A 23,519-nucleotide genomic window follows, 5' to 3' on the forward strand; every position below is an offset into this window, starting at 1 on the left:
TTTATATCCTTAATTTAAATATCAGATTTATGTATGAGGAGCAAATGGATTTTTTACCACTTCTTTTATTATTTTGTATTTGTTTTAATATCATTTTCATCCTAAAAGATAGATATTTACAATTCTACATAAATGTAAATATTTTTTATAATATATTTTTTTAATGAACTTATATTATATTCTTTTGTGAAAGTAATATTTCCTTGTATTTTTATTTATTAGGATGTTTCCAGTTCTATTAATAGTCATGTATCACTTAATCGAACAAATGGTGAAACCTGGGATAGAAACTTCGGCTATTTCCGGCTAAACTCGTTTCTTGTCACCGAGAGTTCTCGAACTTACTAAGTGGATATAGAAGCTAGAATCACACGAGTCGTAAATGGCGGACCTCCATAGACGAAGGTGTGTTTCTCTCGTCCTTCAGAATATACTAATATCGGATACCTAAATCATCAGAACACCCGAAACTTGGATCAAGTAATCGGCAATTAATTTTGGATTATCGAGTTTCGGTGGAAACTTCAACAATTATTAGAGGAATAATTAAAACACATATACCAGATTTTCTATTTGCATTTACTCCACAACTCCTGTTTTAAAGACGATTTTCATGCAATAACTGCATATTTGATTTTTGGTATTTATCTTGTTATTTAGATAATGATAGTTATCAATATATAGAAGTGTACTGTTGAGGAAATGAGAAAATTATATTACATTTTGTGCAACGTATATTTATTTTTAGAATCCTGAAATATATATTTTAGGACTCGAAATTATTGATTGTTCGAAAAACATGTATATTGTATTGTGTCCCACACAGAGACTAATTCGAGAAAACAATAAAATTCGTTGTTCGATCGAAACTAATCAAATGTATCGTTCCATTAACGTAAGTAATACCCGTACAAGAAAGAGCAAGATATATCAGGTTTAAATTGTAAGTATGCGGATGTGATAAAAGGTGAGTAACATATGGCAGAAAAAATATTGGCGAAGAACCACGTGAAATCGTTTAGCCTAGCTGCCATTAATGGCAGCCATTGTACATTGTGCGCCCTTCAGGGTTGCCATTTTGCTTCTTTCTTCATAGGTAGTGCGATTGTAATTATAAAAGAATGTCTTGCGAAGAGAAATGATCGATTTTCCACTATATTGAGGAGATTATTTTCACGACATATCTCGCAGGGATTTAATTTCCCTCTAACGGTCGCGGCTCGTTCATTTGTGATGCGTAGGAAAATAGTTTCGTGTTCATACATGTTTGTCATCTTTACTTATGTGTATGTATATTCAGAAATGAATGATGAACCACCACGACGAATTGTTGTGAACCGAAAAGCAGCGCTCGACCCGATGTCTCGTACAGTGAGACCTCGAAGTGCATCAAGACTTTCGGGGAACGTGTACCGGTGCTAGCTGAAAACTGTTCGATATAATAATACACATAATAAAATGAGTCTCGTATATACCGAATCGTAAACGCAGTTTGATACGGAATTGTTGAATTCGTTTGAAGAACCATGGTCGTGATAGCGAGTTAGACAAAGATATTTGTAGAAATCCGCGAGAGTGTGGACACTTTAGACTTTTACCTGATATGCGATTCCGAGAGCTGACATCGGATTACACTTTATCGGGATTTCGTCCGAAAAGTGGTTATATGTACGGAATATTTTGTGTCTTTGTGCGTGCATTCTATAAGAAGTGACGTTCGATCGGATAATTAAACTGGTATGCCAAATTGGTACTTTTGATGCTTAAATATTCATCGCGATAGTCTAGTTCCTCTAGCTCGTGATGCAGAATTATAGAGCGCGCTGCAGAACTTGAAAAAAAGTGTCAGTTCCACCGTAACTGCGACATTGTGAGAGAGTTAAAGCTATTCCATGCAGTGTGTGCACATAGACGTGCATTAACGACTTCGGGATACTCGGGATTTCGCACTTTTGTCTCGGGTCCGGTTCAGCTGTGCTAAGATTTTTTCAATACGCAGGATTCGAAAGGCGAGAGAAGATCAATGCAGAAGGCGGTATTCTGCTGTGTAATGTTTTATCAGGTGTGTCGTCGTAGATAAAATATCCATTCTTTGGTAAGGAATAGGATACAAATCCGTTAACTACATATTAAGAAAATGCGTAAATCTTTATCGTTGTGGAATAGAAAAATTACTTATCGGGGAACTACAACATATTTTTTAGAAAGTAACATGGTGATTAAACGCAGTGGGATATTTTCTTTTATATAATGTTTTACGAGATATTCAAAGCAATTTTTGAGATTTAATTATTTTGAGGTAAAAAATAGTTATATAAAAAAAAGATCGTAGTTGGAAGTCGTATGTTGAATGGCTCGAATGTCATAATCGACGAAAAGTGAAAGAGAATAAGAAAAATGAAGACAGATTGAGAAGCAATTGAAAAGAGAAAGGTCATGACAACTCGGGAATGCGAATTATAATGCATCTTTTGCATATGACAGGATCGAAATTCGAAGCATATAGATCCTTATAAAAGTATAAAAATATATATAAAATACAATTCTCATACAAATGTATATTATTTATATTTTTTAATTTTCTCGCTCCATTAACTTTTTACGGGCAATTTTTATGATGTATTTTAGAAGTTTATTATATTTTTCTTATATCCTCCATTGTACTTAATACTATTTAGTTGATAACTATAAAGTATTACATTATTTAAGTTCGTCGAATCCAATTGAATATCAAAAGAGTTAACACATATGTACCTCATTACATATTCTTTTTACTGAGACGTAAATATGCAGTTATAATTATTGTTAGTATTCTGTACTAACAAGAACACTATTAGTGCCCTTCCAAATAGGAGCATTTCCGTTAGTATCATTCGTAATTCAATACGTGATTTTTATTTATTAACAATGAAATTTAATTTTATATTAATGTTATATAACATTAACCGTGATTAAATACTACAATCTAAGCAGAGATATTTTTATCCAGAATGTTCTCCTGGAACCCATTTTCAGAAATGCGATCTTAAGATACGTTGCAATAAGTTACCAATGCAATGAAATACTTTGCAGTATCATCGACTCACGATCATTATATGAAACCTACCTACCAAATATCATTCTGATTACTTGATAGTAATAAAAAATTATGACAGATGTGAATAATTTATGTCGGAAAGTCTTAAGCGAGACAGAATAATGCCGAACAATGTCGTATAATGTCGTTCGGCCACCATATTTGCTACTGCGCTGCTATCTACCGATAATTTCAAATCTTCTTGATCGTGCTTCCATCTACTTCCTCTCTCTTTCAAGATGATGATGAAACTACGCATGTTGGAAAAAATGTAACAAGAGAAATGTCTCTCAGGGATGCTTCTTATCCACTACTTTGAATACGTCACATGTTCAAGTTTACGATAGAGTAGGGACACGAAACAGGGTACGTACAGAAAAATATTAACAGTTTGAAAATAAGCTCTGTACGACTGTAGTCGTTAGCTGAGAAGTGATCTATTCAAAGCAAATTGATCAGGTCTTGCAGTTTTGGTGTGCTTTGTTGCCCATTGAATGGGACGCACATATCTGCTTTTCTTGGATACCTGAAAAATCCAGTGAAATTCTGTCCTGGGACGTAGTTGCAATGCATCTAACCGTCGGCTATGTTTTCGACTGTGATTCTCGTGTCTAAGTTTTGAAATATTTTTCAATCAGTGTGTACAAGTGCGTTATTCCTTGAATAATTCGACTAAAGTTATTGGTTTGGCATTCCGCGAAAAATTGGTATATAAAGAAATGGCAAAGATCTCGAAGTCCTTCCTTTTTATACCAAACGAATAAAATGTGACTAGAGTTATAAATTTGACAACGAATGCTTAGCACGCATGTGCGGTGCAATTACTGAGCATAAACATCGTGGAATTTACAACCAATGCTGCTTAATTATATTTTCCAGTAAATCTGACAAATTGATTTTTGTCTTTTTCTAACGGTTCGAATGAATTTCGATATGAAAAGTGATCATGTGGTTCTTTGTCGTAAATAGTATTGCGAGTTACGTGAGGAGTACTTTCGAGGAAGAATTACAGAAGTGGATTGCATCAATGTGATATTAAATAGTTTCCTGATCGTATATTGCACGAAGGTATACCATATTTCAAATTACTATGTTCCCAGCGTACTTAAATCGTCGATAGAGCGACGTAGTTAATTGAACGTGACAATTTAAGTTCGGTGATCGATTGATTAATATAAATTGAAATTGTATATTTTATATACCATAATGTTTGTATAAGTAAAATTATTCATAGTGTACGAGAATAAACTAGTACAAACGGATCGCTACATTTTTTTGTTGTACACATGCATTATATGTCGTTCATTATTCCCGTTATTGATTACCTGTGAGAGTGACCATGGATAGTAACAAGTTAAAATAATCTCAGAACAAAATCCTGGAGAAATGAAGATCATAACTCGTTTGTAAAAATGTAAAATGAAATTTCAATTTAAGTCTAAATAGTAGGAGACTTAGTAACAGAGCAGTATGATTGGCAGGTGTTATATTCTTACTTAGAACGAAATATTAGTACTTACATAACTAAAAAGGATTATGTTTCATGGTGGATTGTATTACAGTGCTGGAAGAGTGTAGAGAAAATGACAGACTGAAGACAGATGAAGTTACGCAGTCGAAAAATAATGAAAATTTCTTTTTATTAATTAGATGAGTTGTGTTTTTATCACGCTATATCTAAAGTGTCATTCCAATAATTTATTAGTAACGTAGCGTTAATTATTTATTATTAATTAATTACTTTTATTAGTTATTATTTTTTATTAGTTATTTATTATTTATTTATTAATTTTTTGTTTTAATTATTTATTTATTAAACATAAAGAAGTTCGAATTACATAAGCGACTTAGTACGTTTACAGTTAAATTTGGCGGCTAACTCCAGTGCAGTGTTAAATTGTCGCATAAATTTTGGAATTATTAGTGAACAAGTAATACTTCTTATCTCTTTGAAATAGTTAAATTCCAAATTTGAACAATTTTTATTGTTCGTTTAACAATGAAATCGAAATCAAATAAAAATAGCGATACAATACGAAGGCAGTGTTACCAATATTAATGAAGAAAATTCACTAACGCGTAATTATAATATAAAGGCACAAGTGATCACAAACAGAATAAATTTCTATTATTTGTGAATATGGTAAAATAAATAAAGAAATAGGTTGGATATTTAGGCTGGACATATTGTAAGCAAATATTAAGTGATAAATTATAATATATTAACGAATGAAGTATAGATTTCTATAAGGCATAAACAAGTTTCATTTGAATAAGTAAATGAATAAAAGTCGGAAAAAAGCGAATGATGTAACTAGTAATAGTCGAGAAATATTTGTAAGCATAAAGATTTTCTTCTCCCGGTACAGGTGAGCGATACACATCAAACAAAATGGACGAGTATGATAAGAAATTTGCTGAGATGCAAAAGTACATTCCGTTTTTGGAAGCGATGATAGAGCGACTGCAAAACGTTAAGGACAAATCACGAGAAGTACAACTGCAGAAAATGCAAAGTCTACATGGGATCCTATCGAACAGCAAGAGGAAGTATGTTTCGCAGTCACGAAATAAAACATTCGTTTTTAATCAACGCAGCGTTTTGGTGACATTCAGTGTGTATGCGCTGAAACTTAAAATTTTAAATACAAAACCGATATCGGACAGAATTCTTTTAATTTACATTTTTAAGCTTTCGAACTTCTTAATTTTGTAGTATCGAATTTTCAAACTTTTAAGTTCTGAATTTTTGAACGTTCAGATTTTTTAATTTTCTTATTTCTACAATTTTTATTTATTTTCATAAAGAACGAAATTTCCATCTACTTACATCTTTTATTACGTGTATTTTACAACAATATTATTATTGCAAAAACTACGAAGTATACAATATTGTCATAAATCTAGAGTTACATTTTAAACCGGAAAGGCGTAAAATCCAAAATACAATTAATCATACTGTTATCGATAAAATAGGCTGAAGATTGAGACGTTGCAGCGATGCGAAGACGTTCTGCAGAAGTTACACAACAAAGTGGAAAAGGTAGATATATTAATCATCGTTTTACAAACTTGTCTTACATTTTTGGTGCACTGAATTATTTATTTAAAAATCTCAATTCCTAAAAGAATTTTAGCTCTAGCTTTTAGCTTTAGAATTAAAGAATTTTAGCCAAATCAAATTACTATTCAATTTACAGATTCAGTGAATCAAAAACTAGCACTTGGCTTTATGCTCTGTATGATACTAGTTTGCACTATATTCACAGAAGAAAGATATAAACGAGAATGTTTGTAAGTTCCTCCGTTAGTTCGAATACTATATGTATATGTATAATATATGAATGATAACTATACATATGCGCATAAAGATTTCTATGTATACAATATTTAAATTGACGTATCAATATTTTAAAAACTGAAACAATAATGAAGAAATAATATTTCTTTAACAAACGGCTCTTTTATATTATTTCATATGCCGCATTTCAAATGCCGCGGGTATTGTCACCGAGCTTTGATAGAGCAAATTATAACTGTTGCATCGTTCTCCTTATCTTTTATATTTTATCAGTAGAAACTGGGTGTTCACATTTTTACGAAATGTTTTGTATTGCATTCTGTACACCGCTTTTTTCCAATGGCATTTCTATGATTTCATTATGTAAAAAATGTTAAAAATTAGTATTATAAAAAATTTATGGAATTTATTATGAAAATTCATGGAAATTATTTATAACTGTAATATGATGTAAAATATAAAAAATATTATACATCATTAGTTGATGTTTGTAGAAAAATGGTCAATGTACAGTCATTACTTTCTCTTTGGTTCCTCTTCTTTGAACAGACGTAGTTGCTTCGGATGATCCCTTTTTATTTTCTGTTCTTTATACTTCTGGATGTTTTCAGGCTTCCGTAGTGCATGTATTTTTTTTGTTATTTTAATCATTCTAATCTGACACGAGTTTCAGGGAAATACGCCCGGATTGCATTTTCCGCACAAGAAAAGTGAATCTAGCTCCGCACAATGTCCAAAGTAAGTATCATATCAGTCACACAATTTGTACAAAAATTCATTCAACAACTGTTCATATATAACTTTAAGTTCATCATTATGTATTGTACACAATATATCGATGTATTCCTAAAATTAAAAGTAAACCAAAACCTATATTCAATTTTGTAAAACAGTGATGTTCACTGTTCATAATTCGAACATCATTGTTAAGCAGAAATTTCATTGTACTATTATTATTATATAACAGATAATATATATTGTTGTAAAATGAAATATTACTAAGATAAAATATTGTAAAACGTCGATTGAATCCCTTTCAGTATGGTCGAAGATGTAAAGCCTCATACAGAAGATGTTATGGAGGACCGAGAGATCCACGAGACGCCAGCCAGTCCAACTCCTCCGGTTAGCCCAGACTCGGGTTCTCAAGTGGCGCCGATAATAATTCCTACTGAACGCAGTCTAGATTTCGATGACAAATCTGACAGCAAACCAGCCTCTCCCGACCCCATAGAAACTTTACCAACCAAAGCTCCCATCATCATACCTACAGAGAGGACGAGTAATGATGTACCTCCCTCGCCACAGTGTTTGTGTAAAAACGGAGATAATGTGTCGTTCACCGAATGGGATATGCTCGAGGAGAACGAAAATCACATCTCGAGGAACAAAAATTGGCAGACGATCATTACTTCTAGCCATGATGGTGTTGCTGTGACCAAAATGGTTGAAAGTAATCTGTCTCCAAAGGTGAACGATGGCAGATCTCACATGCCTATATCGATGCACCCGTCTCGACAAATACAAACCGTGCCAGTCCCCTCTCTGGGCGGTTCCAGAAGATTGTCGTCGATATTAGAAAAGAATCGAATGATGGGAATAAACATGGATCAGGTTTCGTTAGAATCTAGCCCTGAATCACCTGTTAATATGCCTGATGCACAGTTGAAGTCACCAGATTTGGAGATTTTGTTCCCAAAACTTTGTAAGAACACTCCACTTCGGTCAAAGGAAATTTCGAGGCCTGGTTCCAAACCATCAGCACCATTGTTGCTCTCACCACCTCCCGTTTCTACAGAACCGCCATTGTCCATGGAAGATCTGGCTGAGTTGTTGAACGAGGAAGATGATAGTAAGATGGAAAAGAAGGGTGATAGGTTAAGAGAGGATTCAGGTAAATTCAAGAAGGATAAACAGGAATTAGGTGGGAATGTTAAGGATCCAAAGACATCTAAATCATTTCTGCTAACACAAGAGGATATTGATAGCGAGAGTGAGAGACGTTGGGAAGAGATAGACAAGCATATAGTTAAGTTAACCAGTAGGAAATGTCTACCCAGTGGCTCAAAAGTCGACCCTCTCAAGTCTGGTGAAACTAAGGGATCACCTCAAGGTAGTTTAGGTCATGCTTCTAGTTCGTTTATGGCGACTATGTCTGTCGACAACAGAAATGTACCATCTTCACCTAGTTCCAAGACAGAGCCTCGTTTTGCGGATAACTACGAGCGCCATCCTCGCCAGTTGCGTGACAACCAGGGCCATGATATAGACAAACCTAACGTGCACAACATACACTGTCGACCCGATGACGATATGTCCAATCAGATACATCATGGCGGTTCGGCCAAGCCGGATGACAGAAACACTGTGTTGTATCAGAGACGTCAGGGGAACATTGGGCCTGAAATGGTGCCACCTAGGATAGACACTGAGTTCAGAATGGAAGGACCCGAGTACTTTAATAGACAAGTAACGAACCAAGGCCACTGGCCTTCCATGCACCCACCCGTGAATACGAATGATTATTGCAACAACCAGTGGCCATCGTCTTCCAATTTTAGCGGTATGCCTAGTTCTCCTGCCCAAACGTATCCACATCCGATAGGTATGCCACACCAAGAGATGTGGAACGTAGGTGCCAATAGAGAGTCCATTCATATGGATCCTCATCAAATGAACGAGGGCCAGATAAGGCCTAACCAGTTCCCTCCAAACATGAACGCTGGTATTAGACCTCTAATGAGTCCCAATACGAGATCTCAGGATATGAATCATATTCCACGATCAGACGATATATCCAATATGGACGTACCTAATGTACCTACCATACAGCCTTTAATATCACCTACGAGGTTTCCTGTTGGGTCACAGTACAGGAACTTTCAGGGAGAGAATAGGTCTTATGAGCCGCCGTTTGATAGAGGAATGGAATATCCTCACCAGAGGCAGCCATGGGATTCTCCGATTAACCGACCAAATGATGTACCATATAGACCAGAGAACGAAGTTCCTTGTGGTGTAATGGGGCCTACAGAAGGTCCTTCAGGACCGTATCCAAGGCCCAGCACTCCCTGTCCGTGGAACAGAGACAGGGACCGCAATGGTAGAGGGCGTAACACGTATTACAATGAAAGGAATAGAGGAGAATCTAGGAATAATTTCAATCGTGACACTCGTAGGCCTGGTCCTAGGGACAATCATGGTGAGCGGGACAACTGTAATAGGTTCGGTAGGGACGCTAGAAACATATCTGACCGTGATCCAAGAGTACGCATGGAGCACAATGTAAATAATCAAGGCTCCAACCAGTCGAGGGATAATGGTACCTCGGTGAGAGATCCTCGGTTGGCTAAGGATAAACATTTCCCATCTCACAAAGGTAAAGATAGTAGTTTTAATGAGAGGGATCCCAGAAAACGTTCGACGGGACCAGCGATTGCAACATCGACGTTCAGGAAAATCAAGGAAAAACCCAAATCTCCTCCAAAGCCGATTGATAGCCATAAACGTGTGGACACGGAAAATAGTACTAAACATACACAAGAGAAGACAACTAAAGACAAGATGCAGTCACCTTTAGAGAGCTTGTACGGAGTTATCGACACGAAGGCAAAGTCTGCACAAGGCTATTGTTTACAAAATTTTAAGATTCCTAAAATAAAACGTAACGAGTCATCAGAGTCGCCCACGTCGAGTCACATTTCTGAGGAAATTAAAGAGTGTCCTTTGGAAAAGCAGGATAAAGCAAGTAAAACTGCTAAAAAAGACAAGGAAGACGCAACTGCGGAAGTGAGCAGTAGCAGCGATAGGAATGTTCCCCTTGAAAATTGGGATGAAAGTAATATAGTCACTGATAAAAAAGAGGAATTGAAAGAAGATAATAGTTTTAGGGAGACTCCTGTAGAAGAGAATAGTGATGTCAATATTTCTGAATTAGATTTTATCAGTACTACCTCCTCCAAATTACCTGATAATATTGAGAAATCTAAGAAAGAGGAAATAGAGGGATCCAAGTCAAAAGGCGGAATGACTCAGGAATGGATAGAAGCTCTAATTAGAAAATCGTTTGAATTTGGTGAGGGAAAGAAATTCGTCGAACACGCGAAATTCATGCAGAAGCTGGGAGAAGTATTGCAGGCGAAGAAGTTGAAGAAGATCAAGAGGATCATTGAATCAGAATCAGAAAGTAGCAGTTCGGATAAAGATGATACTTCTGAGACGAAGAAAGTTCAGACGAGGAAGAAGCGACGAGTAATTTTTTCGGATAGTTCCGATGAAGAGTCTCTTGCTGAAAGGCTTGATATTCTAAAAACGGCGAACAAAGAATTGATTAAAGGTACATCAATGGATAACCAGGAAGAAAAGACAAATACAAATATTGTGAAAGTAACTCCTAATATTGAATCTTTAGATCTTTCAAAAAAAGGACCAAATCCTAAAAATGCTACCACTAAAGAAGAGATTGCACGTGTAGAAACGCAAAACGTTGCTGAAGAGAAGAAGGAGTCAAATGAAGATGAAATAAATATGAACAAGGAGAAAAGTGTTCCAGAAACACCTAAAGAGATCACCAAGGATGAATTGGCTGAAGATAAAGAGGTTGTTTCAAAGATACCAAAAGCCAAAGCAAAGAGGAGGAACTCCCTGGAGATGTTGCAAGAAGATATTAGGGAAATGTTCATCAGTGATGATGTTGTGGCAGCAACTGGTTATCGATTATGTAGAGCACAAAAAGAAAATCAAAATAATGCAGGCACGAGTACTTCCAATCAAAGTACTACGAGCATAAAGAAGGACGAATCGAATAAACGTGATTTGGATGTAGATTCTGATGTAGAAGACACTGTGGTTTCGTCCAAGCAAAAGAAATCTACAAAATCACGTGTTTCTGACGAATCAAGTAAGTCTAGAGGTAAATCAAAGAAAGAGGTGCAAAGAATCACTAGACAACATTCAAAACAATATAATCAAAGTTCAGATAGTGAAGAGGATCAACCATTGGCGCTAAGAACAGAGCTAATTCAAAATTCTAGTTCATTGTCTAATCAAGAAACATCTAATGAAGATTTTGAGGTACTAAGGCGAAGCAAACGTATTAATAAGGAAACGATAAAAGAACCACGAGTAGTAGTTGAGAAGACAAACATTTCTAAGTTGGAATGTTCTAAAGTGATGTTCGATAGCTCATCTGATGAGAGTTTTGGGATAGATGTGTCTGAACTGGCTGCAGCTGTAGACATTTCAATTCATCCTGATAAGCAGTCTGAATCTGAGGCAGTAGAACAAACAGAGAAGAAGAAGAATGTTCAAACATCTTCTAGAAAGTCTACAAGGAAGAAAGGAAACGAACTGCCGAATGAAAGTAAAGACGATGTTCAATTTACTGATGAAGAAAGTATTACATCTGATATTTCTATGTCGAGTAGCGTAACTTCTAATAAAAAGACAGGCGTTATTTCAACTACAATGGATACTAGTGGTAATGAGAAGTTATTGAGTAACATTTTAGTGGGATTAGTACCAGTAAAGAATGATGCAGATAAGGACTCATCAATAGCGGACAAAGGAAGCGACGTAGACGTCGATGATGATGTTAGCGATCAATTACCAGCTGAATCAAGCACGAAGAAGTCTTCAGCGAAGAAGAAGAAGAAAAAGTGTAATTGGCAGATGGGTATTTTGTCCAAAAAAAGAAGGAAGAAGACACTTACAGCTTCATCTTCCAAGGGTGACTGTGAGCTTAATGCTAGCTCTGAAATAGATATTTCTAACAAAGGAGATACTATTTCAGAAAATACAACAAGCAAAAACAATAGTTTACCCAATAATACAAAGCAAAATATTTCAAAGAAGCTTAAGAATGATGTTAAAGATACTAATTCTAGTGAGATTCTTCAAGATAATTCGAAAGACAAAACAGAAGAGGTATCCATAATAACATCTGATCCTACAGAGAAGAAAAAATCTTCTTTAAGTAAAGTTTGTTCTAATGAACAGTTATTGGAAAAAGATAACGAACAAACCAACCGTAACGCTGAAAAGAACGTCGTTAAAAGTAAAATTGATCTAGATAGATCTTTTTCTGATTTAGATGTAAAAAAATTAATCGATTACGCTTGGACAGGACAAGAAAAGTACAATTGTTTGCTCTGTTTGTTCATTGGCAAAAATATTGTTCACCATTACAAATTAAGTCATCCTGGAAAGGAAATTCTGATTTCCAGATTGAAACAGTCGGATGCTCTATTAGCTATTCAAAATGCGAATGACAATAATGTAGAAAATTCGTCAATGGAACCTCTTACAGAGAAAATCTGTAAATTTCGTTGCAGATTTTGCTTTTTGTTCAGTGAAGGAGCTGCCAAGATTGCAATGGAAGCATTTTATGAACATTGTACTACTCACACAGGAGAATACAGGTTTCGATGCAATAGTTGTCCTTATCAAACTGTAGCCAAGTCCTCCATGAGAACTCATTATTATAAAGTATGTCGAAAATTCAAAGATACTTTTGTTGAAGCCATAACTGAAGATGAAATACCTGCTGAAAATCGCATTTATGGTTATTTATGCTCATGTTGTAATTTCGTTCAATTAAAGAAGTCCAATGTGGAGGAACATGTTAATCTATGGCATAAGGACGATTTGAGTGTTAAGATTGTTAAGATAAACATGTCCTTAGATGCAGTTAAAGAAGAATTTGATGAACAAGTTGATGTACCAGAGAAAAAGATAAAGCTAGAAGTAACCCAGTCAAATTCAAAGAAAGGATCAGTAAATGAAGTAGTAAAACTGATTGAACAGAATGACGATGATATCACTGAAATAGAAGTGATAAAGAAGGATAAAATGTCTGATGACGGGGATAAGAAAATAAAAGATGTACCTGAAGTTAAACATCAAGAAGAGAATCATTCTGACCCACAAGTTACTACTGATGATGAAAACAAAAAACCACCACAAATGGATATGGATTCCAATTTACCATCAGGAAATCTGAATGTATTCGTTTGTCCACCAGAATTGGAAAAGAAAGAAGTAGAAATTCAGCTCGAACGTAAAAAGAAAATGCAAGAAATTATTCAAAACATTGGCATTAAATTACAAAGGGACGCATCTAAAAAAGGTTTGTCCATTATAGATAAATTGAAGGATAAAATGAAGACTGATTTAACAGCAAATAACGAAACTGATTCAAATGTAGTATCAAATTCTTCAGATAAAAGTCCAATTAATATCACGACTTCACCGACTCCATCAATGCCACCTCAAAGTAATACCACTGAATTGCCTTGTAACTCTGAAATTCCTTCACTGGTAGATTCAGAGAAAAATCTATCATTGGCTGAAGGAACTTCAAATGATAAACAACTTGAGGATAGTACTTCGCAAAAACAATCATTTAGCACAAAATGTAATTCAAAGTCTACATCTGAAACAAATCTAACAAATTCAATGGCCAAGGTTCCATTGGCAATATTGGATACAAAGAAGAATGAAGAAAGCGATGCAGAAACTAGTGATAACGAGAATATGAGGCATAGTGCTCCTATTTATGACTCTGATTCTAGTAGCGAACAGTCAGATAGTGAACTGCCTACTGATGTTAACATGATCTTGAAGGAAACTTCAAGTATGAATGCATCTTGTAAAGATCCAATGTTTACCACTATACAGAGACTTGCTGCTCAACTTCAAGCTACAAAACAAGATGAAACTTCTTCTAAACCTGAAGACTCTAAAAGATCGTTTCCTTTTGGTTCTATTCCCAAACCACCAGATGTTGTTCCTATATCTAGTATTAAAAAATTTGTCGGGAAAAAGGAAAGTAGATTCCACGAAATATCGCATGATTCGCACGACGATAGTAATCCACCTAAGAACTTGATCCGTTTGAGACGTCTAAGTGGAGATATGTTGTCGGTACCCATGCAATTTTTAGACGTCCAAGAAGATTTATCTCTAATAAAAAATGGTATGTATAAATATATAAATACTAAAATGATATGTGAATCATTGTTTGACATTTTACGAAAATATTTCATATATTAGATGCGAGTCAATCCAGTACTTCAGATACAATGGATTCCACGTTGAAATCAGATGTTGAAGAAGAGTGTTCATTCTTGAAAATCGAAAATGTAGTTAGTCTTGCACCAAGAGCTGATGGCGCCGAAAGTCCCATTGTAAGTCATTACATACGATATTTACTCGAAATTTTTTCACTTGTTTCAAACTATGCATGTACAACTTTCCTTTTATTATCATTACAGATAAATGATATAAGAAAAGCAGTTGAAATTGTCCCCAAAGATACTCCTATAAAAAGCAAGGGGGTATCTTTACTGAAAAAGTCTAATTCGCCTCTAATTTTAAAGAGATTTAATGCTGTATCTATTACGCAGACATTAACGAGGAATATACAGACAGTGCAATCCGCACCAGAAAAAGTAAAACTAATTCCAGTGAAGAGTCTATCCCCTTCTCCAGTTGTAACCACCACACAGCTTACCACCAATTTCATTCCAATTGCTCCAAAATCAACAATTATTCAAATAGATAGTAAATTGCCTTTAGTGACTCCGTCGCAATCGTCGCAGAATTTGAATTACAAAATCGTCAAACTTGTTCGAACGCCAGCTCTAATAAAACCAAAAGAACCTTTAGCCACAGTCTCGGCAGTTAAATTAAAATCCGCGGATGCATACAAAGCGATGTTGAAGGCTACTAAATTGATTCATTTGTACAAGTGCATGGCACGTGATTGTCGCTTCAGCACTGATGTATTGTCTATATATCATCAGCATTATCTTCAACACGTAAATCAAACCGAAAATACGATGATGCCACCGCCATTTGATTATCAGAAATGTGCCTATTGTTACATGATATTGGAGGATTGGAATCAAATGAAAACGCATATCGATGAAAAACACGCGCATTGCCGTTACCAGTGCATGTACTGTTTTTATAGAGCTATTGTACCTTCTTACGTGCAAATACATCAGGTATGACGATACATTTTGTAGTATTGTAACTTTTGGGGCAATTAATTTTTATGTTTGACACACATTTGATTTTTATTTACAGATAATGACTCACCCTAGAAATCGTGGTCTTCTACTTGGTAATCCCGTGAAAGAGATACCATCAAAAGAAGAAGTCAATCGACAAGACACCATATATCCTTATGTGTGCCAGCATGGTACGATTTATATTTACATTATTTGTCTTCTTTGAACGAAGAACGCTACGTAATATTACGCTATTTATCATCTCTGAATGAAAAATTAAGCTCATGAAAATACATTTACAGATTGCGGGAAGTTTTTCTTTGTTCCCGAATCTTTTGTAGGGCACTTGAAAAATAAACATGGAACGCTTCCTTCCGGTTATAAGTGTCACGTGTGTCGTACTACTTGCATGAAAATCGATCAATTAATGACGGTAATATTCTTAAGTTATTTGATTAACGGTTACTAAATTTTTATAATCATTCTTATGAAATTAAATCTTATAGCACTATAGAACGCATGGGTTTTACAAGTTTCAATGTCTGTATTGTTTGAATGGTTCGGACCACTTGAGCGAACTGCATAATCATTTGAGCACGTTTCATTGCAATCGATTACCACAGGTTCTTGAGCGAACTCTTCCTCTTCAGGTAAAATAATTTTGTCAATGAATTAAATTATAAATATACCAATATTTTATGAATGTCATTTTAAATGTTACATTTCAGCCAATACGAAGCAAAGACGTGATGGAACAATTAATTATAAGAACATTGGATGACACTTTGAAAATCACAGAAGAAGTGATTGACCTGGAGAACGAAGGCGAGCACAATAAAGAAGCTGACACAGACATTGTTAACACGTCTTCGTCTCACGCTATAGTTTTTCCTCAATTATCTAATGACGTAAATTTGTTGAACAAGGACGAAAACGAGGCGTTAAATAAATCCTTTTCGAGGTTATTTGGAAATGCCAATAATTCAAATAGCTCTCTCAATGCTAAAACCTCACAACATGAAAAATCACTAAATGAGAGTTCCAACGATAGTGCAGTGAGCAAGATATTCGAAAGTTGTTTAATGAATGACTCGGACGTTTTGGCAACGCAGGTTTCGAATGGAGAATCCGCAGACAAAAGTTTATTAGATAAATCTAAAAAGATCAATATTCTCGCTGACAAAAGCTCTGTGGAGCCAACAGAAGCTTCCAAAGGAACTTTTGATTGCAGCGACGAATTTATAAATATCAATTTACTGGACAACCCTGATTTCCTGAAAAAAGTCAATCATTCTATTAATATAACTCACATGAATACTTCATCCGCTACGGAATGTAAATTGGAAGATAGCGACATTGAAATTGTAGATATCGACGATACGGAAGTTATTCCAATAAAGAATATAAAATCCGAATCGAACAAAAAGGATAGCATTGACGTAAGTGAGATACAAAATATAAATCCAAAAAAGGATGTAAAAGAACAATCTTCCAGTGATGTCAGAGATTCAATCGCATCTTGCGATGCTAAGGAAGATTCCACCATGAAAACAGATAAACCTTTAACTCTAGATGATATTAAAGACACTGGCTTCTCAGGGACACAGTTATACAAGTGCGGTTATGAAACATGCGATTATAGCTCACAAACTGCTCTTCAGTTAAAGACGCATGTAAAAGAATGTTCTTTGAGGGGTGAGAATAAAAACTTGACCTGTGCTCATTGTAGCAAACGTTTCTTAAAAATTGGATTTTTATTAGAGCATTTAAAATCACATGGACTAAAACGATTTGGTTGTTCATTGTGCAAAATGAGATGTACAGTGGGTTACCAAGCAATGGCGCATATGAAGATGAAACATAAATGTGCATATAGTAAATTAGTTCCGGCTGATCCAAAAAATCCATCCGTTGATGGGTTGTTCATCGTACAACCTATTGTAAGTACATTTTATACAGTATGTCGCAAAAGCACAAAATTATATGTATATAAATATTTTGTTTATTTTTGTGCAGCGTTACAATGGAGATCGTAAAGGAAAGAAGCGTAGAAGTAATACAAAGTCAAGTGAAAGAGGCACTGAGAAGGCTACAACAGACACTGAGAAATTCAGCTTCAGTCCTGATGAAATAGATTCTTTGCCACTTCAAGCGATCTACAACCGTGTAGTGCAATGTGCAGTGTGTCCATACACGACGAAAGTGCGTACGAACATCATCAGACACTTGCGATTGCATGCAAAAGACGAAAGCGTGCCAGAAAGTGGTCCCGTTAATCCTGTGCCTTGCTTGGATAAGAAGGAACGAATGTTTGATAAAATGGTCAACTTAGCAAGTAGTTCTCATCAAAATGGTCGGATGGGAGGGAAATCTAAGGAGACTAACAAAAATAACGAAGATGAGTTCATCCCGAAATTTGTACCGGAGCATAAGAGGTAGGTATATTTTCTAAAACCAGATGTTATAACAATATGGATGTTCTTGCAAGAATGAGAGTAATTCTTGTCACACGCAAAAGTGTTCAATATTTTTTCACTTAATTTGATGAGTTTTGAGTCGAATCGAAGGAAGTGAATCGAAGGATGAAAATTGGCAATGTTTTCCTATAATAGATACGTGTGTGGTGTAGCTGAATGCAATTATTTAACGGTCGATGAGGCGATGTTACGATGTCATTTAAAGGCTTTGCATTCCGAGGAACAATATTTCCGGTGTCCTCATTGTCCACAACCACCACCAGGTCAAGAAGGATTAAATATAGCAATTGATAAAATGGCCGTTCATTTAAAAATGCACGATACCAGACTTTATAAATGTTCTCACTGCAACCATCATCATTATCATAGGTACACAATGATGTTTATGTCTCACATTTGGTCAATAATGCACCGTTTGGGTCACAGATTATAAGCATAATGTATTTAAAAATTAGATGGAATAATATATTTTTGAAACATTTGACAAGAATGCAAAGTGAACGTTAATAAAATATACGTTGCATGTGCCTGTCAAATGTTTAAAAAGGCTTATTCTCTTTGGTTCATTTTCTATGCTTTCTAATAGTAACAAAACATTGTCTAGGCACGTTGTGGAGAGACATCTTTCTGACAAACATCCCGAAAAAAGACCTTTTGTGAAAGTAATTAGAGAGTTGGAAAACACAGAGAGCAGTCAACAATCCATACAAGAAGAAGTCAAAGAGGAAGTACCAGATCCGGATGGAAATCATTGGAAATGTAACTTCTGCGACTATAAGTGTGTGTATAAAGCGGAAATGGCTAATCATACGTCTGTGACACATGATGAGAAGAGCCAATACAAATGTAACTCGTGTTCCTTTAAAACAAATGGAAAAATTATGTTAGAACAACATATTAATAGCAAGCACCCTAACGATTTAAATGTTGACTATATTTTAATGTATCAACGAATAAAAGGGGTGAATAAGAAAAGTACAGATAATGTAGAGCAGACTGGACAAGAAGAACCTTTTGATACTACTCCGCTTTGGAGAAGAGACATGCCTCGAATTAGACATATTCGCGGAATCCTTCTTGAAGAAGAAGACGAAATGTCCACTGAATCTTCTTTAAAGTTAGGAAAACGGAAGAGTGACACAGACTTAGTCACTAAACCGGCTAAAATAAAGCCGGGGAAATCTAATTCATTAGATGACACCAAGCAAACGAAAGAAAAATCTAAACGGTCGTTGTCTTGTGACAAAGTATCGACAGAATTTGAACCTGTGACTAGTACGTCGAATACGACAGAAAAAGCTAAGGAAACTAGATCTAAATCAATTGAAGACAACGATTTCAGTGAATCGGATATCGGAAGATTTGGTCCTTATGGGAAAGCAGATGGTAATATGTATGTCTGTACTTTGTGCACGCAGTTTAAGACGAAATATAAGCATGATATGAGGGATCATCTTTACAGAGAATTGAATTACGCAAGGTAAATACTTTTATAGTTTCGTTTTGTTATTTCGAAGTTATATTTTTCCTTTATTTAACCGTTTGACTACCAAGCAGCGCGATCGCGCTATTTGGATTTTGTGTCGAGAAGTCCAGTACATTTGAACGCTACGGACGACTGACGGTATTTTGTATTTCATTGTTATCTTCTCAATAATTTTTATTGAACAAAACTTGAAATATTTATAAACTAATAGTGCGCATATATAATAATATAGATGTATTTCATAAAAATAACAAATATGATGAGCGCTATTGCGCCGCTTGTTTCTCTTCGCAATCGATTAAGACAAGCACTATCGCGCTGTTCGGGATTTTTCGACCCTTTTTTTTTTTCAAAGACCCCTGGGATTCAAATGGTTAATATGAAAATATTTCAGATGGCACTGTAAGGAATGTGGATATTTGTCTGTAAACCGTAATGCCTTGTTGAAGCATTTTAATAAACACCATAATGGGGAACGTCATAATCACGAACCATTATCTCCAGACGATGATATCGAAGAATGGGTAAGTTAGTTGCTTGACAAAAATTATATTATTAAAAATTGATGAAATCATACAATAATTTTAAATGTATCTTTTAATTGATTATTTTAATGTGTAGGTTGGCACATTATTGAAGAGACAAACATTGATGATGAAAGGATTATTAGCCAAGGAACATGCAAGTGACGCAGAATGTTCTGCAACTACAAGCATAGCTGGAAATAATTCAAAACCATCTTCTGCTAAAACTACCCAGAATACCGTAACCAGAACTCCTAAAACTGGAAATACTGTTAGCAAGCCTGATAATAAGCAATGCAACAAAGAACAAACTCCAGAAAACGCCATAAAAGTGCAAGCTGAGGATAAAAAAGATGATGCAGCTCCCATTACCGATGTAAGGACTGAAAGTGGATCCCCAAAGAAGAAACCTGGGAAAATTACTGATATAGAGAAAGGTAAATGTCTTCAAATAAAAAGAAACTCTTATGTGATCAAATTTTGTTTGCGTTTTACTACCTCGTTTTGTTGGACAGACTTTATATAAAATTAATTACAACTTTTTATATAGGCAGGCCAGATGAAGAGGAAGAGAAGCCATTCACCTGCAAACATTGCAATATGACATTCTTCCGACGGCGTGGCTTCAAACTGCATGTACAATTGACACACTTAAAACGACTTGGATTTATCTGTCCTTACTGCGATCGTAGCACGAACTCAGAGAGTTTAATGCGACAACATATTCGTTCAAAGCATCCCGGTTGTCCTGAGAAAATAGTTGAAAATCCGGCAGCTGGCGGACCAGAATTGCCGGAAGAATTTTGGCGACAGGAATACGGAATCGTGTTTCCAAAGAGGAAAAGAAAACGAAAGACACAGATAAGTGGAGGAGAAGTCACGGAAAAAGCTGATGATTTCAATATTGAACCGCAAGAAAAGTGCAACTTGTGCAACTTTACCGCTATGAATACGACTGGCCTCAAAATACACATGAGGATACACATGACTAAACATATACTGAAATGTTTTTATTGTAGTTTCACTGCAGCGACGAAGTCGGAAATCTGGGAACATTGGGAGGTCAATCACCCGTTTTCGCCATTTAAAGTCGAAGACATATCACCATCTGAATCGTCTAGTGAATCTACAGAGATGGAGCTTGATAAAAAGACTATCACTGAGGATTACAACAACGATATAGAGGAGGAACAGATTTCTGACGCGAGAGAGGATGAATCGATTTACTATTGCTATTATTGTTCCTTCCGTAGTAAGTATTTGAGCACAGTACAGAATCATTGGGACATAATGCATAATGAATCAACATCGCAGACCGATGCTCTTAAAACGAAGTTGAATCCGTTTAAATATAAAGAGATAAGCGTTTCAGCAAAATCATTGGCGAAGGCTCAATGCTCGAAAACACAAGCGGAAAGTCCTTACGAATTATATTTACAACAATCGCATAGTGATGTGCAAGAGGTGGAGAGTTCTGGATCGAAACAAGAGGGTTGGATTTGCCAGTGGTGTAACGAATTATGTGACTCTGAGGTCAAAATGAAGACACATCATAGTATGTTCCATTCGCATTTGCCATTAAATTTCAGGAAACAAGAAAAGACTGCTGAACTGTCTCGAGGATACGTTTGTCCTGATTGTCCGTTCACCACAATGTTTATTAATGTAATGAAGAACCACGTGTCCAAACATATAAACCTATTTAAATGTAAGTACTGTGACAAGTCTTTCAGCTGTCCTTCGGAAGTCTCCACGCACAACAGCGAAGAACATCTTGGAATGGAACTAAAAATAGAAAGTATTCCGAATTATGAGTCTTTGCTGGAGGAAATGATGGCTCAAGTGAAATGGCAAAAGTTTGAGCCGATTTCCGACAAAAACGAAAATTCAGACCCGTCAAGATCGGAATTACCGCGGAAAAACAATGCAGTGGCAAGAAAATCTACGACTAAAAGTGCATTTCGTCATAATGCTATACCATGCAGAATAAAAGCGGTAGCTAGAAAATCGACTAATCCACATTCGAGATATCTTATCAGTAACAGAATACAAGACAAGCAACAAGAGGCGAAAAGCAAACAGTTTTCCTATTACGGCGCTCCCAGAAGTCCCGTTAATTTAGCCAAGTTAAACACGTACATGGTAGTTGGGGGGCATCGAATGAAAGTAAACTGTACCACTCTCGCACAGTTAATCAACATCAATCCGGAGATAATATTAGAAGATGTTAAGAGTGATATCAAAAACATCCCAGCACTTAAAAAATTAAAATAACAAATGGAAATATAGAAGGAAACGTATCGTTTTCAACACTATCGACGTTGTTTAATGTAATATAATGAATGGTATATAAATATTTATTGCGTGACTATTATTGGTACAATGATCAATAGTAACCAAAGTGACTCACGGTATTATACATGCTTTTCTGTGACGTTATACTTAAAAGATACTATAATAATGGATGAATTTTTATAAAATTCATTGATTCTCTCGTCGTATTGTGATGAGTAATTGTAGATAATATCCTCACATTTGATCGTTTCATAGTTACATATTTTGTGCTTATATTCGTCATTAGTGTATATTTAAACATTCTGAGAAAGATGAAAAGAATGAATATTTGTACTTCCTGCAAGATTACGTTGCTCTTTTATAAGTTATCTTATTGCAGAATTGGAATTACATAAAAAGAAAAGGTTTTCATATGTACAAGAATTATATTTAATTATATTCAATGTAACAGCAATTTGCCATCTGAACTTCATCGATATTGTACATAGATATACTTTGCACATATATTTCTAAGTAAACACAATATAAAAATTTGTGAAATAGGGAGACAAATCGTGCCATGCTATAAGCTGGTAAAAATTATTCTGAAAATCAAAACGCAAAATTTTAACATGGAAACTGTAAATAAAAATGTATCAATATTTGTCTAATTGATGAATATTGAATTTATTTATTTTGGAATATGTAAAATCTCTTAGTATAGATATCTTGATTTTTTACGAATAATGATATCGTAATAATGTTATTTTTAAGTACTTACACTTAATGTTGAGCAGTTCTGTCATGTTTTATTAACTCGAAACGTTTGTTAAACAATTTTCAGAAAATATTACACATGCATATATCAACTCAGGAATAATTAAACATGGTGAAATTAAATTTGGATCAAGAAGAACAATTTTTAAATGATATGTATAAAAAATTAATTAAGATTTGACACGTAAGATTAAACGTTTATCGATGCTGAAAAATCTTTATCGGTGGTAATAATAATAATAATAAAGTATTTACTTATTAACTTATTTTGATAAAACTTAGATCTTGCTTTAGAAAAGTATCGGTAAATAAGAATTTTACGTGTTAATAAAATATGTAAAGCTTTTGTTGCTCTGAGTTCTGTGCTCGAATTTTAAAATTAATCATTTAACATCGAATGTAAGATGAAAATACAAGACTGAGTGTCCTGTAAGTAGTTTAATTTACAAGAAAAATTGTAAATATCGTGAGATTGTAAATATAGAACTACACATAAATATTTTTGATTTTTATAATAACAGTGGTCGTCATTTCTATTTTACATTCTTCACAACGTAGTAATCAAAGTCTAAATATACGTCACCGTGAAA

At 35.0% G+C, this 23,519-nt stretch overlaps 1 protein-coding gene across 9 annotated transcripts; it reads left to right on the forward strand.

Annotated features, from left to right (window-relative positions):
• Nucleotides 1-1,890: 1,890 nt before the first annotated feature.
• LOC138187708 (uncharacterized) lies at nt 1,891-23,402 on the forward strand. 9 transcript variants are annotated; one of them, XM_069128775.1, is made up of 17 exons: nt 1,891-2,095; nt 5,446-5,626; nt 6,053-6,119; nt 7,045-7,115; nt 7,418-14,352; nt 14,430-14,563; nt 14,651-15,385; nt 15,468-15,582; nt 15,694-15,824; nt 15,898-16,041; nt 16,120-17,331; nt 17,408-17,826; nt 18,004-18,237; nt 18,473-19,348; nt 19,749-19,878; nt 19,976-20,315; nt 20,429-23,402. In XM_069128775.1, the coding sequence occupies exons 2-17, from the start codon at nt 5,469-5,471 to the stop codon at nt 22,150-22,152; spliced, it is 13,425 nt and encodes a 4,474-aa protein (XP_068984876.1). In that variant the 5' UTR covers nt 1,891-2,095; nt 5,446-5,468; the 3' UTR covers nt 22,153-23,402. The 9 variants fall into 9 exon arrangements, with proteins under 9 accessions (XP_068984876.1, XP_068984875.1, XP_068984881.1 ...); XM_069128774.1 differs by having other exon boundaries at nt 1,891-2,062; XM_069128780.1 differs by having other exon boundaries at nt 1,891-2,062; nt 7,051-7,115.
• Nucleotides 23,403-23,519: the final 117 nt, after the last annotated feature.

The sequence above is a fragment of the Bombus flavifrons genome, chromosome 15 (assembly GCF_040668555.2).
Source record: "Bombus flavifrons isolate JBK064 chromosome 15, iyBomFlav1_principal, whole genome shotgun sequence".
In the NCBI taxonomy this organism is placed as follows: domain Eukaryota; kingdom Metazoa; phylum Arthropoda; class Insecta; order Hymenoptera; family Apidae; genus Bombus; species Bombus flavifrons.